General features: G+C 45.4%; 1 protein-coding gene across 4 annotated transcripts in view; it reads right to left on the bottom strand.

The window, feature by feature from the left end:
* The window catches only part of USP22 (ubiquitin specific peptidase 22), a 112687-nt gene extending 101078 nt beyond the window's left edge, over positions 1 to 11609 (bottom strand). For all 4 annotated transcript variants that reach the window (XM_054211125.1, XM_054211128.1, XM_054211126.1 and 1 more), the window contains exon 1: positions 11372 to 11609. In XM_054211125.1, the coding sequence (XP_054067100.1) occupies positions 11372 to 11515 (144 nt within the window). In that variant the 5' untranslated portion in view covers positions 11516 to 11609. The remainder of the gene's footprint in view (positions 1 to 11371) is intronic.
* Positions 11610 to 13241: the final 1632 nt, after the last annotated feature.

Here is a 13241-nt window from a genome sequence, read left to right as displayed (position 1 = left end):
AGCACGACCACACGCCCGAGGATGGAGTTGCAGCGCTAGCACCTCTACTCAACCGGAGGCAGCATTTCAGGGTTTTACTGGAGTGCTGCTATTCTCCTGCCATCTCCATCTGGCACACCAGTCCCGCAGGGCTACAGCCAGCTGGCACAGCTCAGAACAGCCTTGGGGCTGCTCTAGACTACACAAGGGAGTAGGCCAGAGGAAAACCGGTACCATAAAGAGCTAATTTACAATCCCATTATCCCATCATCCTCGTGTGCGTGATCTATCCACATGCCCCGTGGACCAGATGCTTTAAACTAACCAAAAAAAGAAGTTAAAACATCTTAACAGAGTTTGATTATAAAAGACAGAAATCTGAACTTAGAGACAGGCCTGTTTCAAGAGGGAAACAAGTGGCTCGTAACTTGATTACTTAGAAGAACACTATTCATTTCATTAAATTAAATGCAGTATGAAAAGTGGATTTTCTGTAATAGCTGATCACAGATTACAGGCATTCTACACTCCCTGGTTCATTTATTTTTCACAAGGAAGTCTGAGTAGAAGCAAGTTATTTGCATACAGGAATAAGTTCTAATGACTGTAAACATAAGACAAGGCTCATGTATCAAGACTCAGCACACACTGGTACCTCTGTGAAAGCCTGCAATAGAGGTCACTTTACGGAATGAAGTTAGTATTAGCCCCACTTTACAGAAGAAACCAGTAGTACGTGGAGAACATTCAAACACAGCCAATCTGTCACTGTCCCAGTCCAGGGGACGGCAGCAATTGTGACTCAAACTGCCATAGGCAGCCTCCAAGAGTCACCGCTCGGGTCCTCTCCCATCACCCAAGCACTCCTTCCCTTGAGGGACCAACACTACAGCTGTTTGTTCAACCCTACGTTGACACAAACATACAGACAATTCAGCTGAAATATTATTAAGAGGAGAAAAAAAAATTTTTTTTCATCCTTATCCGTTCTTTCCAGTTCACAGCACAATCGCACCAACACGATGCAGCAAATGGTATGACAGCAAGAACGTGCAGCCAAGAGCTGGTCATTCCTTAGACTGTTAAGGAAAGACACGCATACACCCACAGCTAAAGAGCAGGATTTCACATTCCCCACTCACTGGTCTTTGGTGATGATGCACAGAAAAGTCCAAATTTCACATCTCTTGCTCTCCTCTGGTAAATCAAATATTGCCCTGTCTGGCATCCAGACCATTTGCCAATTCCACCACATACTTGCGTCTCACTACTACCCACATATATAACTAGCTTTTAAATTAAAATGTCAGATTTGCTAACTTGCCGCCTTCTCCTTAATGCTGCTTTCTTGCATTCTTTTTACCAATGCTTAAAACAACTTGTCTGCAAAACAGTTTCAAGCTACAGGTACGATGTGCTCATAGAATTAAATTGCCTTTTTTATAAAGAATTGCTATAATAAAGTAATTCTTCAGGTTACCACTAAACTGGCATTCCGGTTTTATACAGTCAGACTTTTGCAGTACACAGCCTGAGACAGGAAAAGAAAAACTTCACCTCCTACTGCCCGAAGTCTTTCAATAAGGGCCTGAACACTTGCATTCCAATTACGAGATGTCCCTGTGACCTCAGACATACCAGGATCTCTCCCCTCAAGTTTCCTTGTTGTAAAATACTTGCACACAGGGATGACCAAAGATTTACTTAGCGTCATAAAGCAATTTCTCTAATGCTCCATGTATATTTTTCATTTTCACACTTGGCCCTATCTCACAGATATAAGTGACATACTCCATATAATACGAACTTCGGTACCCCTCCATTGCACTTTGTGATTTAGATCCCTCCAATTAGCAAACAAGCAGTTGAGAGCCACTCTTCTGCATATGCAAGTTTGATTCAATTCTGGTAAGTGAATCAATGCAGAAAAACTACAAACAGGGATGAAAAGAGATTGAATTTATTGGGGCAACTCTGGAATTTACAGACCAAGAGAAGTTTTAACAAGCAGAATTACTGTGTGACAAGAAAACATATCACTAAGAGCAGTAATATAAAGTAATACTGGACAAAGTATAAGATCAACTTCCTTAGGGAACAGCCTCATAATGACAGAGGAGAGCCCCGTTCCTCTTCATGTGCATAACTGCAATAACTCTTGAAACCATTTTCACTGCTTTCCTCATTCTGTTCTCCACATCACTGTTAAGATCATCCCACAACAAACACCACAAAACGCAGTCATGAATGACCAAAGAATGGAGTGTTAACCATTCACATAAAGATATCCAATAACAAGCTTTTTTTTTTTTTCTGGGCAGGGGGGATGCTTGCTATGAGAGCATGACAGAAGTCAGCAATGTACAGAAAAAAAGATTATATGAGAATTTCACCCTGGTCACTAGCTGCCAAGCAGGACAGAGATCCAGTTTAAGAGCAATACTGGGCAGTAATATGAAGATAATGAAGCACAGCAAAGAAAAACATAAAACCTTAAGGCAAATTTTGCATTTGTCACTGGAGGGCACAAGGTTACAAAACCTCACCTAACATAAATAAGGTACTGAAATCAGTCAGCTATCTCAGCTGTCTTCACTTATGAAGTTGTCATACATCTGTTGTGCAATAAATCTTACCTTTATTTACCCAGCATATTCTAAAGAATGTCTCTTAAAATCTGACTTGCATGCACTAACAAGCCTGAATGCACCAGACAGAAGCCCAAATTATAATTAGACAAACTTTGTGAAATAACATTAGGTGATTCAGAGACACAAGGAGGGGAAAGATTCCTCCTCTTTTCTTTTTTTAAACAGAAATTATTGGGAGGGTGGGTGAGAAAAGGCAAAAATAAAGATTATAGTTGCTGTTTTCACTCCTTGTGAAACACACTGAAGTAACAGAATTCAAGTCTGTACGTTATGCAAAACAAAAGCCCTTTAAAAACAGAAGCAGAACATACATATAAAAGCTGTGGCAGTAAATTCAGTAAGATGAATCTAAAGACAAATCCTATTTTAAAGGCCACTTGGATGCTTGAACTTCTGAGTGACAAGTGAGACAATCACCACAAATGGAACTCATTGCCATCAGTGCCACACTGGTGTTTGATACTCTATCATCCCATCACTTAACTATACTCAAATACTACAGGGTCTTCCACGCATTTAGGCAATAATTAAGTTATTATTTTGTAATTTACACTTTTCATATTTATATATACTAATTTTTAAATTGTGGACTAACATATATATATGGATGACAACAACTTGGTTTAGTATACTAGTGCAAGAGTTACAACATAGAACTCCAGATTAAGACGCTAATGAAAAAGCAGAGATATTCTAATAATCTCTTAACTGTAATGTAGATTAATCATCTCTACAATTGAATTCTACATAAATACAAGTCATTAAATTTATGACTAGTTATATTTTTTACATCTTACACGTATGTGCAGAAGAGCTTGGCTGTGTGTGCAAGCCAACTGTCATGTTGCAAAATCAGCATGGTATAAGAACAAGACCAAGACCACGTAAACATAGTTGAACCTGGGTTCTCTTTTCAGACTTACTAAGGCAGCATCATATCTAGTGAGCTGCTTCTCCCTACTTTAATAAGAGGATACTTAATGTATTTGACATGTTTAATGTCAGAATTTGTTACAGGACATAAGAACTTGCACTAGCCCTGGTATTTATGCTAAAAAGATGCTGCATTTTTTTCAAGTGTGTTGAAAACAACTTTTGTTACCATGTCCACTTTTTAGAGTTTCACCTTGTCTAACACCCAATTTCTTTATTCAATGACAAGTTTAGCACACTGTAGACCTTCACAGAACTATTTCCCAGGGATATGCTGACCTCACCAGTGATAGTACGCAAAAGGTAGACAAAAAGAGCCATGTTAATTTCAAGCTCCATTAAACACAGGAAAGAAAGAAGGAGGGGAAGTTATCTTTACCAACTTGGGGGAAAAACTTCTCTTTACCAACTTGGAAAACCAGCAGAGACAAAAAAAAAAAAAAAGGCATTTTAAAATAGTGCTACATATAACCAAGAGGTTTTTAAAAAAACCCAAAACCACAAAACTTGAGTAGCATTCCACGTTAAGTAGAGGACTAAAAAAAAAGTCGAGTATTTGCTGTATTTCACACACAAAAGAATGTGACAAGACAGACCCTTACTGCTAATCAGTTACCAACTGATAAAAAGTGACTATCAGGTTACTTTGAGTCGACTGGTGTCTGGTAACAGTTCACTTTACTGATCCTCAAATAGGTCTTAAAATAGATAAAATGATTCTTTTTCTTAAGTGAGAGAGATCAACGTGGTGGAAGCTGTCCTAGCACTAAAGTAAATCACAGATCATTCTGGAGCTGCTATGCATGTCGTATTAACACGGAAAAAAAACGTGGTTTAAACCAAACAGAATGCAGGTTAATTTTGCAATGAGAACTCCTTACAACATTGATTACGTTACTAGCTAATGCAGCAAAGTTCTTATCTTGAATTAAGCAGAGTGTACATAAAGGACTGCCAAATCAATACGTAAAAGAATACAACTACCAAGACAGAGCTTTCATCCAGTCAGAACAGATCTATCAGCTTCTAGAACTGCTTCTGCTAAGAAAAGGTTCCCAATTCAGGCCTCTCGGATAACATATGGCTCTCCCTACGCTTCAGCACTGCTTGCTGACAACACAGTCCAGGATAACATAATAAACCGTAACGTCACCATAGCATTTCACTCACTTAGCTCCATTGCCCATAGGTTAACAAGAGACTGGAGAGAGGTGCTCTAGGCAGCTCCTTCTGTCCAAGTCTAGAAAGGCTCTAACAACACCGGTTCTTCGCACGGTTAAAGAGAAAAGATTACTTTAAAATATAGTTCTAGTAAATCCAGAAAAATGCATACAGGTTAGCTTCAGATTGCTTTTATTGTGATGCCACTGCGATGGACATATAAGCAAGAGTATGTATATACATATCTCCCCACCTTAGATGCTACCACACGCTACAGACACATTATAAATACATGGAGAACCATGGGAACACAAGAATTAGAAAACCCAAACCCAACCTTTTCAAGTAGCTATCAGCCAAATGAAATGGAAAGGTATAGCCAGTAAAAAAGTCCTACATCTACCAGGAAAAAGACATCAAGAAACCATAGTGCAAAGTCAATCACACATAAAAAAGAAACATCATGGGTGCTAGGTTTAACATGAGAAACAAAAGCTTTTAAACCTTGTTAATCTTTCTCTGGTTTAAAACAAACCAGCCACTACCGCCACCGTTGGGAATCAAACGAAGAGTTGCAGTAATATTTGTTATGAAGCAGGACCTCCAAAGTCTGTCCCAAAAGAAAACAAACTTTTTTTTTTTTTTTGCTCAGACTCAAGTAGTAGTAAGTCAGGAGCAGGGGAGTCAGCGATTCACAAGCAGGCAACTTCCGCTATCAGCCAGCAGCATTCACCCGTTGATTTGTTACTCCAGTTACTAAGACAGAAAATCCTCAAATGAAAGAAGAAGAGTAGAAGGTTTGGAACTGATTTGCAGCTCTGGTTTCATGTTAACGCTACAGATTAAGGCCTGAAACAAAAATGAGGATATCAGCTAACCTTTGTTTGGGGTTTAAAGCTTTGATGGCTTAAAATAAAGCTCAACAGATAGCCCAACAAATCAAACAAAGCCATTCCACTCTGCTCACCTTCACACTACAAGCTCTCCTTCTAGTTTGAAAGCTTTCAACATTTTCAACGTCAAGCAAATAAGATCGTTGACTGCAGACAAAATTAAAGACATGCTACAATTGCTGCCAACATACAGCCTTGCTGTTAAGCAAACCTTCACTGCTGATAAGACTACAGAAAAAAAAAAGCCTTCTTGTCCAGCATATCCCTTATTTTTTTTCCCTTTGTCAGCTTGTCCAGATCCATCTCCTTTCTCTGCAACAGGGAACAAATGAAAGTACAGGAAAAACTGCATTTACTGTGCTTGTTTGTCTCTCCATCCATATTAAAAAAATAGAGAAAGAAATGGTTCCAACACAACTACAATTCATGAGTCAGCTTCAATGACAGAGATCTGCGTAACCTCTGCATCAGACTGTAAGCATTGCCCTGAGAGAGAGACACAAGCAAGTGTTCCGGTAAATCCTGATGGTTCTGATCCCACAACTCAAGAATTGCCATGCACCGCCAGAGTTCACGGCACAAGATTAATTCCTAACCTTTGGCCCAGAAACCAACCATTTATTTCAAAAAACATGGCAGAGGATACAAAATAGGCATTAACACCACTAGGAAGAGGAGGGCCTTATATTCTTCTTCGGCACCAAAGACATAAGCTCAGTGGAGCATTTTCAATCTGGCTTCTCCCACATATGAAAAGCTCCATTATGTATGAAGCTAAAGTCTCATGTCTGGATATTGCACACCAAAGATCGTGTCTTCACACCAAGAGGAAAGAGAACATTACCTTCAGCAGGTCTAAGGACCTTTCTACTCCTTAGAGGTTAAGAGCTAAGGAAGATTGTTCAGTTATGAAACTGGAGACCTCCTGAACAATGCAGCTTGCAGTTGATTTTGACACTTCTTACAGGGTTTCAGGAAGAAGGCAGTCCCCACAACACACGGCAAAGAAGAACATCCCTCCTGAGTGAATCAGACAGCTCACACAGGCAGCCAAAGCAGAGTATGCAGCTGAAAAAGAGACATGCTTCTTGAATCCTGGACTCCTCTGTCAAATTCTCCACAGGATTTGTAATCCAGAAGTTTGGTGCATATGCTAAAAACGTTAAAGAAAAACAAGCTAAGATTTCCTTATTAATTTAAGCAATCAAAACACCGAGCCTGAGAAGGCAGCACAGCCTGGTAAGGTTCCTTGCCCATCTGTTATGGCACAAAGCAAATCGCCTAAGCAACACTTCCCTGTTCCTGGACAGGTATATGGGGCAAGGCTGTAAGGGAGAAAGCAAGTGAGCAAGCAAGTCTCAACAGGCACGCGATGAAAAGTTCCACCATTAGCTTACCCTGCAACTGCAAGGTCATTTTAGCAAGAACTTAACTCGTTGATTTAAACTGTGAAGCACAACACTTGCTACTGAAAGCATGACATGGCATATATTTGCTAAGCTACTATGCTTTTTCTACTTTGGAAGTCAGGAAATGAACCAAAGTCATTTCAGTTTTAAGCATCTACAAATCAATTATCTGTCAAACATTAGAAGGAACGAAGGACTGAAGTCGCAAGTGCGTAGGGAGAAGGATACCTGTGGAAAGGTCATCACCTATAAAAGAAAACGTTTCTTCATATCTGAAAGCATCTATCAGTCTAAAGGGTCCACATAAAGAGAGAATAATGGAAAAAACAATAGCTCTCAAACAGGAAGAAATATGCTAGAATGCACCCGCTGTCAATGAGAGTGTACAACCCCTGACAGGCAATTATTCTTTGATCTATTGGCAGAAGCACAGAACAAACATTCTGAAATTCCAGATAGGACCTTCTGCATATCATGCCTGTGGTCATGATGAGCAGTTTACTTTTATCATCGAGAACAGTTTCAGAGCAGTGATAAAAAGAACAATTCAAAACGAGAAAGACAGTCTTCCTCTAAGGTGTTTAGTGCAGTAAGACAGAATTTAATTGCAAATTCAGCTGCCCTTCAAGCACTGAAACCATTACTTACCAACTCCTAGATACAGAGATGCATCTACACGTCTAATCGTTCACTGATGGGGACCAAAAACTACATTCAGCACTGAAAGACAGATTTTTCTCATCTGTAATTCTAAAGGAGTAAGCAAAGCATTTGACGTGCAACCCTACAGAAAAATGGAAAAAGCTGACACAAAGGGCTGGCAGTAAGTCTTTTTAGCAGCCTCTGCCTGTTCCATAATTCCTGAATGGGAGGTAGCAGTGTCAAATTTAAGGACCTCTTATACAGTGTTACTTAGTTAAGTGTGAGGTAATTTCCACATCAAAATATTCAAGGTAAAGTCCATGACCTACAGAAACATGAGCTTTGCCATCAGCTTATTAAACAGATTCTAACTATCACAAATTAAAAAATCAAGTTACAGGCCAAAGTCCTAAAGCCAAGACAGCCAACCTTAATTTTGTACCACTTTACACGCAACTTAAGCCCTGAAATGTAGTTGCAACTTTTAATCATAATGATTACAATTTCAAGAGTCATTCTTCAGATTTCTTCCTCCACCCCTTTTCCAGTTCCACTCTACAAACAGTGCGATGGCCAGGTTTTGTCTTCGCTTGGGCTTTCCTATCATTTACACCATGGCAAAGCCTTTGCCTAGAACAATGTGTGCTACGACTGCTGCACTTTACTACTTTGGCTAAGATGCAGCGATGTGAGGCAAGCGACAGCCTTCACGCAGATACAATAACGCATCATGACGACAGCTCCAATCCTGGCGTAGACAACGCTTCAGAAGCAAAGGTACTCCTACAACCTTCACCAGAATTCCGGTATCTACAAAGATACACACATAACTACCTCTTGCTTCTGACTGGGGATTCAAATACACATCCAGGAAATAGCTTTCCAATTGTAAACTGTGCTTTACAGCTATTCTATTCAAAACGCTGGCTGTAAAGCATACTGAACTGAGAGGTGAAGCTCATAAAAGCTTATTCACAGAAAAGGTACGTATTAAAAATGAACAGCAAACAGCAAGCAGCGTTAAAATGGTCTTCCAAAGCATAATGCAGTAGGCAGTGTAAGTAAAGCAGGAGGAACGGACACTTTCTGCCCCCTGCAGTTCCCATTGCTATCTAGATTTTTAAGACAGCCTTAGGAGGGGTAGTACATTACCATTCTAGAAACCTAACAATTTATGACCAGACAGCCCAGATGTTTTTTTTTTTTACAGCTAGGTTCATCTGACTAAAAGTTAAATTGACCAATGCTTCCCATTAACTATCAACTACATATGTCTAATGTTTTCTGTGATAAATTAATTATGTGATTCTCCTTGATTTTGCAAGAGAAAAGAACATCACCTTTTACCAAACCTTTACTTTGACCTCATCATTTTGATCAGGGTTAAGAACAAGAATCCTCACCAATAAATAGGTACTCTTAAGCAGTCTGAGCTATGCGCCTAAACTATATACATACATAATATATGTATATATAAAATATTAAAAGACAAAGGATTGTTTTCTAGTTACTAGACTATAAACATGCCTCCAAACAGAAAATGCCATTTATCAATTCTTACATGTAAAACTGTAAGGTATACATACGGACACAGAATTTCAGTAAAGAAAAATTCCATGGAAGAAGGTCTCACATCTATATGCAGGAGAGGTAAGTGCCATTACTGTTGTCCACATACTTTCTTCAATCTTTATGATTATAGACTGGGAATTGAATCCCAAATTCAGCTACCCAAAATGTTTCCCTATATGCGAATATGTACTCCCTATATGCGATCATTTCAGGTTGGCTGAATTCAGGAGTCCAACTATTTTCAGACCAGTAACCTGCTTAAAAAAATGGGGGGAAAAACAACATTTTTAGCATGTATTTGGAAAACCAATGTTTTCCATGAGATGATAGATAATTTTGAAACAATCCTGGTCTGCTTTACGAGCCTGGCTGTGCCAACAGGAAGTAAGAACAGATTGATTACAATGGAATATTATTTATTTCCAGCTGTTTTTCAAGCATGGTGAACACATCACTACCATTAGATTTCAGAAGAAAAAATCCAAACTGTTCCAGCGTACAAATAGTACGCAGGTTACAAAGGATGCTCCATGCTGGGGGGGGGGAGAAGCTAAAGCATTAATTTTGCTGATGAAATTTTATCTTCATTCTTCCACCTAACACTTGATTCATATCTGTCTAAGACACCTTCCTACCTCAGTGGTCATTTTTTTCTTCCGCAGCACACGTATAATTTTTTCCTCCATTTAAGCTACAAGTATTGGTATAAAATACCGATTTGTATTTTGACACACTAAATAAAACCAGATTTTGACTAATATACTTCATAATATTGACTTGTAGGGGATTATAAATGGTGAAAACAAGTTTGGATGTATTTTGCAGGCCTATCAAGTAACTAATACATTTAAAATATGCTTCTTCTGAGATTTTTTCCTCTTTGAGTAAAAAAACTGGAAAATTGGCTTGTCCTGAGAACATACACTGAACACAGAAAAACGGTTAGCCACCTCATCCTTGAAGTACATCCTTCTTACTCCAGTTCTATTATCAATAATAAGCTGAGCAGCTTAATGCAAAGCAACTGGGATCAGGAAGTTTTCAATGGGTCACTTCAACACAATCTGTGCTGTCCCAAAACCCAAGTTTTCCTACATGGAGCTGTTGCGCTCCCCTCCTCATCCACGAATATGATGACTGATAGAAATTTGCCAAGTCACTTCGAAGTAAAAAAAAAAAAAAAAAAAAACCAAACTAGTTGATTCTAGGGAAAAACAGTAATTAGTTGCATAGTTAAGAGAGAAGCCCTCCAGCAACCTGCAGTGTGGACAGGGATGTAATTTGGGAAGATAGGTGGGGAAAAGTGCTGTTTTGCCTCATGAAGAAGGATTTTTCCTGGTGTTTGCCTGCCCCAAGCACTAACACAAACTCCCCTCTCCCCTTCGCCTACTCCACACTGGGTCAGTCTCTCCCCCCCCCCCCGCCCTACTACACCAGGAATCCCCTTTTCCAAGCGGATTATGAAGACGAGCAGCCTTTTTTTTTTTTCTTTTAAGGGAAAAAAAAATATAAATATTAAGCAGCACCCACCACCACCCCCAGTTCGCTTCCCCGCAGCCATTGTGCCTGCCCGCCTTCCCCACGCACACGCCGCCCTGCCCCGGCCGGCCCCGCCGCAGCCCCCGGGGCTCCCCGCCGCCACAAAGCTCGGCCGCAGGCCGGACCTGCCCGTTGCCCCGGGCCTCCCCTCCCCCGCCGCCGTATTCCGGGAAGCCCTCGCTGCCTCCCGCACCTCCCGGAGGAGGAGGCGCTGCGGAACAGCCCCGCTGCGGAAAGCCGTCCCCGCCGCCGCCGGGGCAGGTGGCGGAGAGGGAGGCCTGGTGGGGTCCTCCATCCCCGGGACGCCCCCCACGCCACCTCCCAACCCCGGAGGCACCGACCGCTTCCTCCTCCCTCCCCCCCACCACCGCATGCCGGAGCCCGGGGCCCTTCGCGGCCGGCGGGGCGGGGGAGGCTCGGGCCCACCTGCCCCACGGGGAGGGAGGGGAGGCCGGAGGGGGGGACCCGTCCCCTCCCCGCGCCCGCGGGCAGGCCGAGGCGGCGGAGTGCGTGTGAGCGGCTGGGCCGGTGGAGGGAGGGAGGGAGGGAAGGGAAGAAGGGAAGGGGGGTGGATGCGAGCCGCCCCCGGTACCTTGCGCTTCCTGGTTTCGGCCGAGCCGCTCCACACGAAGCACTGGTAAATGGCCCGCAGGTTCTGCTTCCAGTTCTCCACCTTGAAGCCGGTCACATGGCAGCACCCGGCCGCCGGCGGACTCATGTCAGACCCCCCCCACATCAATCCGCCCGCAGACGGGCCGGGCCGGCGGGCAGCGAGCCGGCCCCTTCCCCCCCCTCCGCAGCAACCGCACCGACACGGGCCGGGGCGGCCTCACGCCCCCCCCCGCCGCCCCCCCGCCGCCGCCGCCGCGCACCCGCCCTCAGGGGCTCCGGCCCCTCAGGCCGCCGCCTGCCCCGCGGCCTCCGCCGCCCCCGCCGGCTGCTGTGGGGGCGCGGGGAGCGGCTGGCACATAGAGCCGGGGCTCCGCGCCGCCACGGCCCCCCGGCTCCGAACAAAGCGCGGCGGCGGCGGCGGGCGGGCAGCGCGCACTCCCTCCCTCCCGCCCGCCCTTCTCCCTCACACACAAAGATGGGGCTCTCTGAGGCGAGGAGGAGGAGGCGGCTGTAGCGGCCGCTGCCGCCCCCGGAGTGGCCGCCGCTCCCTTCTACCTCATAGAGGCCGCTGTGGAAGCGGCGGGCGGAGGGGGAAGGGGCGGGCGAGGAGGGGGCGCTGGCGGCGGCGACCCTGGCCGCGGTGTGAGCGAGCGTGTGTGGGGAAGGGGGCGAGTCTCCGCCCGCCGCCGCTCCTGCTCCCCCAGCCGGCCGCCCCGCTCGGCTCTTGTCTCTTTAAACCGCCCCCACCACCCCCCCCGCCTCCTTCGTCGTCTCCTTCCTCCTCCTCCTCCTCGCCCGCACCCCCCTCCGCCCGCCCTGTGCGATGGTCCGAGCCGCTAACTCAACCTAGCCCGCCAGGCCCGGAGTGGGACAGACCAACGGGGAAGGGGCGGTAGGTGCGCCCCCTCTGCCCCGCCACCCTCGAGGGAGGGAGCCGGAGGGCGAAGAAGCGTGGCGATTGGTTCAGCCGCCTGTCACTCCGCCGCCGAGGGGGCCTTCTCTAGCGTCTCATTGGTTTCTCTCCCTTTCTTCTCCCCCCTCCACCCTTCCTACCTAGCGTTTCCCCCTGCCGGAAAGGGGCGGGAAGGGCTCGGCCGATTGACAGGACATTAGGCCAACGGAGAGAAGGGGCGTGGACTGCCTGGCGAGTGTTGCAGCTGGATTGGTCAGAACGGCCGTCAGTCATGTCCCGAGGCGAGAGGGGATTGGCGACGGCCGGCTGAGGGGGCGGCCGCTCCCAGCAGCGGCCTGCGCTGTGGGGGCCGCGCTGCTGTCACATCCGCTGGTCCCGGCTGTTTCGCTGGTCCCTCAGTGATTTCCTGAGGGGAGAGGGGCGGCGGCGGCCGGGCCGCTCCCCGGGGCAGGGCTGCCTCCCCGCCCCTGCCTCTCTCTGCTTGGCAGGGGCCCTCTCTGCCAGCCTTGGCCTCCGCGCCGGGCGGCCGCTAGCGGCCTGGGCGCCGCTCAGGGCTCCCGCAGCGGGCTCCGGTGTCGCGGGACAGAATCGATAGGAGAGGCAGGCCCTTCCCCCTCCTTTACCGTTCGCGGGTTCAAAAAGCCGAGTGCGGCTTTGCGGGGGCGGGTCTGGGTGTAACAGGCCTCGCCGGTCCTTGGGGTGTGGGGAGAGGATCCGGGACACGCTCCGGTTTGCCCCGAGGACCATATATGGTGCCTCTGTACCACCATCCTGCTCTCCTGGAGTTTCCACAGGGAAGAAACAAAAGTAGTATATTGCCAGAACTGGTATTACTTCAGCTTTTCCGTATAAATGGCTGTACACGGAAATGAGAAGACAGTGAAAAACATTTTGAATCTGTTCTTGGCTTGTTACGCCACACACGCTATAGGGTCAC

The sequence above is a fragment of the Rissa tridactyla genome, chromosome 8 (assembly GCF_028500815.1).
Source record: "Rissa tridactyla isolate bRisTri1 chromosome 8, bRisTri1.patW.cur.20221130, whole genome shotgun sequence".
Classification (NCBI taxonomy): domain Eukaryota; kingdom Metazoa; phylum Chordata; class Aves; order Charadriiformes; family Laridae; genus Rissa; species Rissa tridactyla.
Note: the sequence above shows the minus strand (reverse complement) of the source record. Positions and strands in the feature narration are given on the sequence as shown.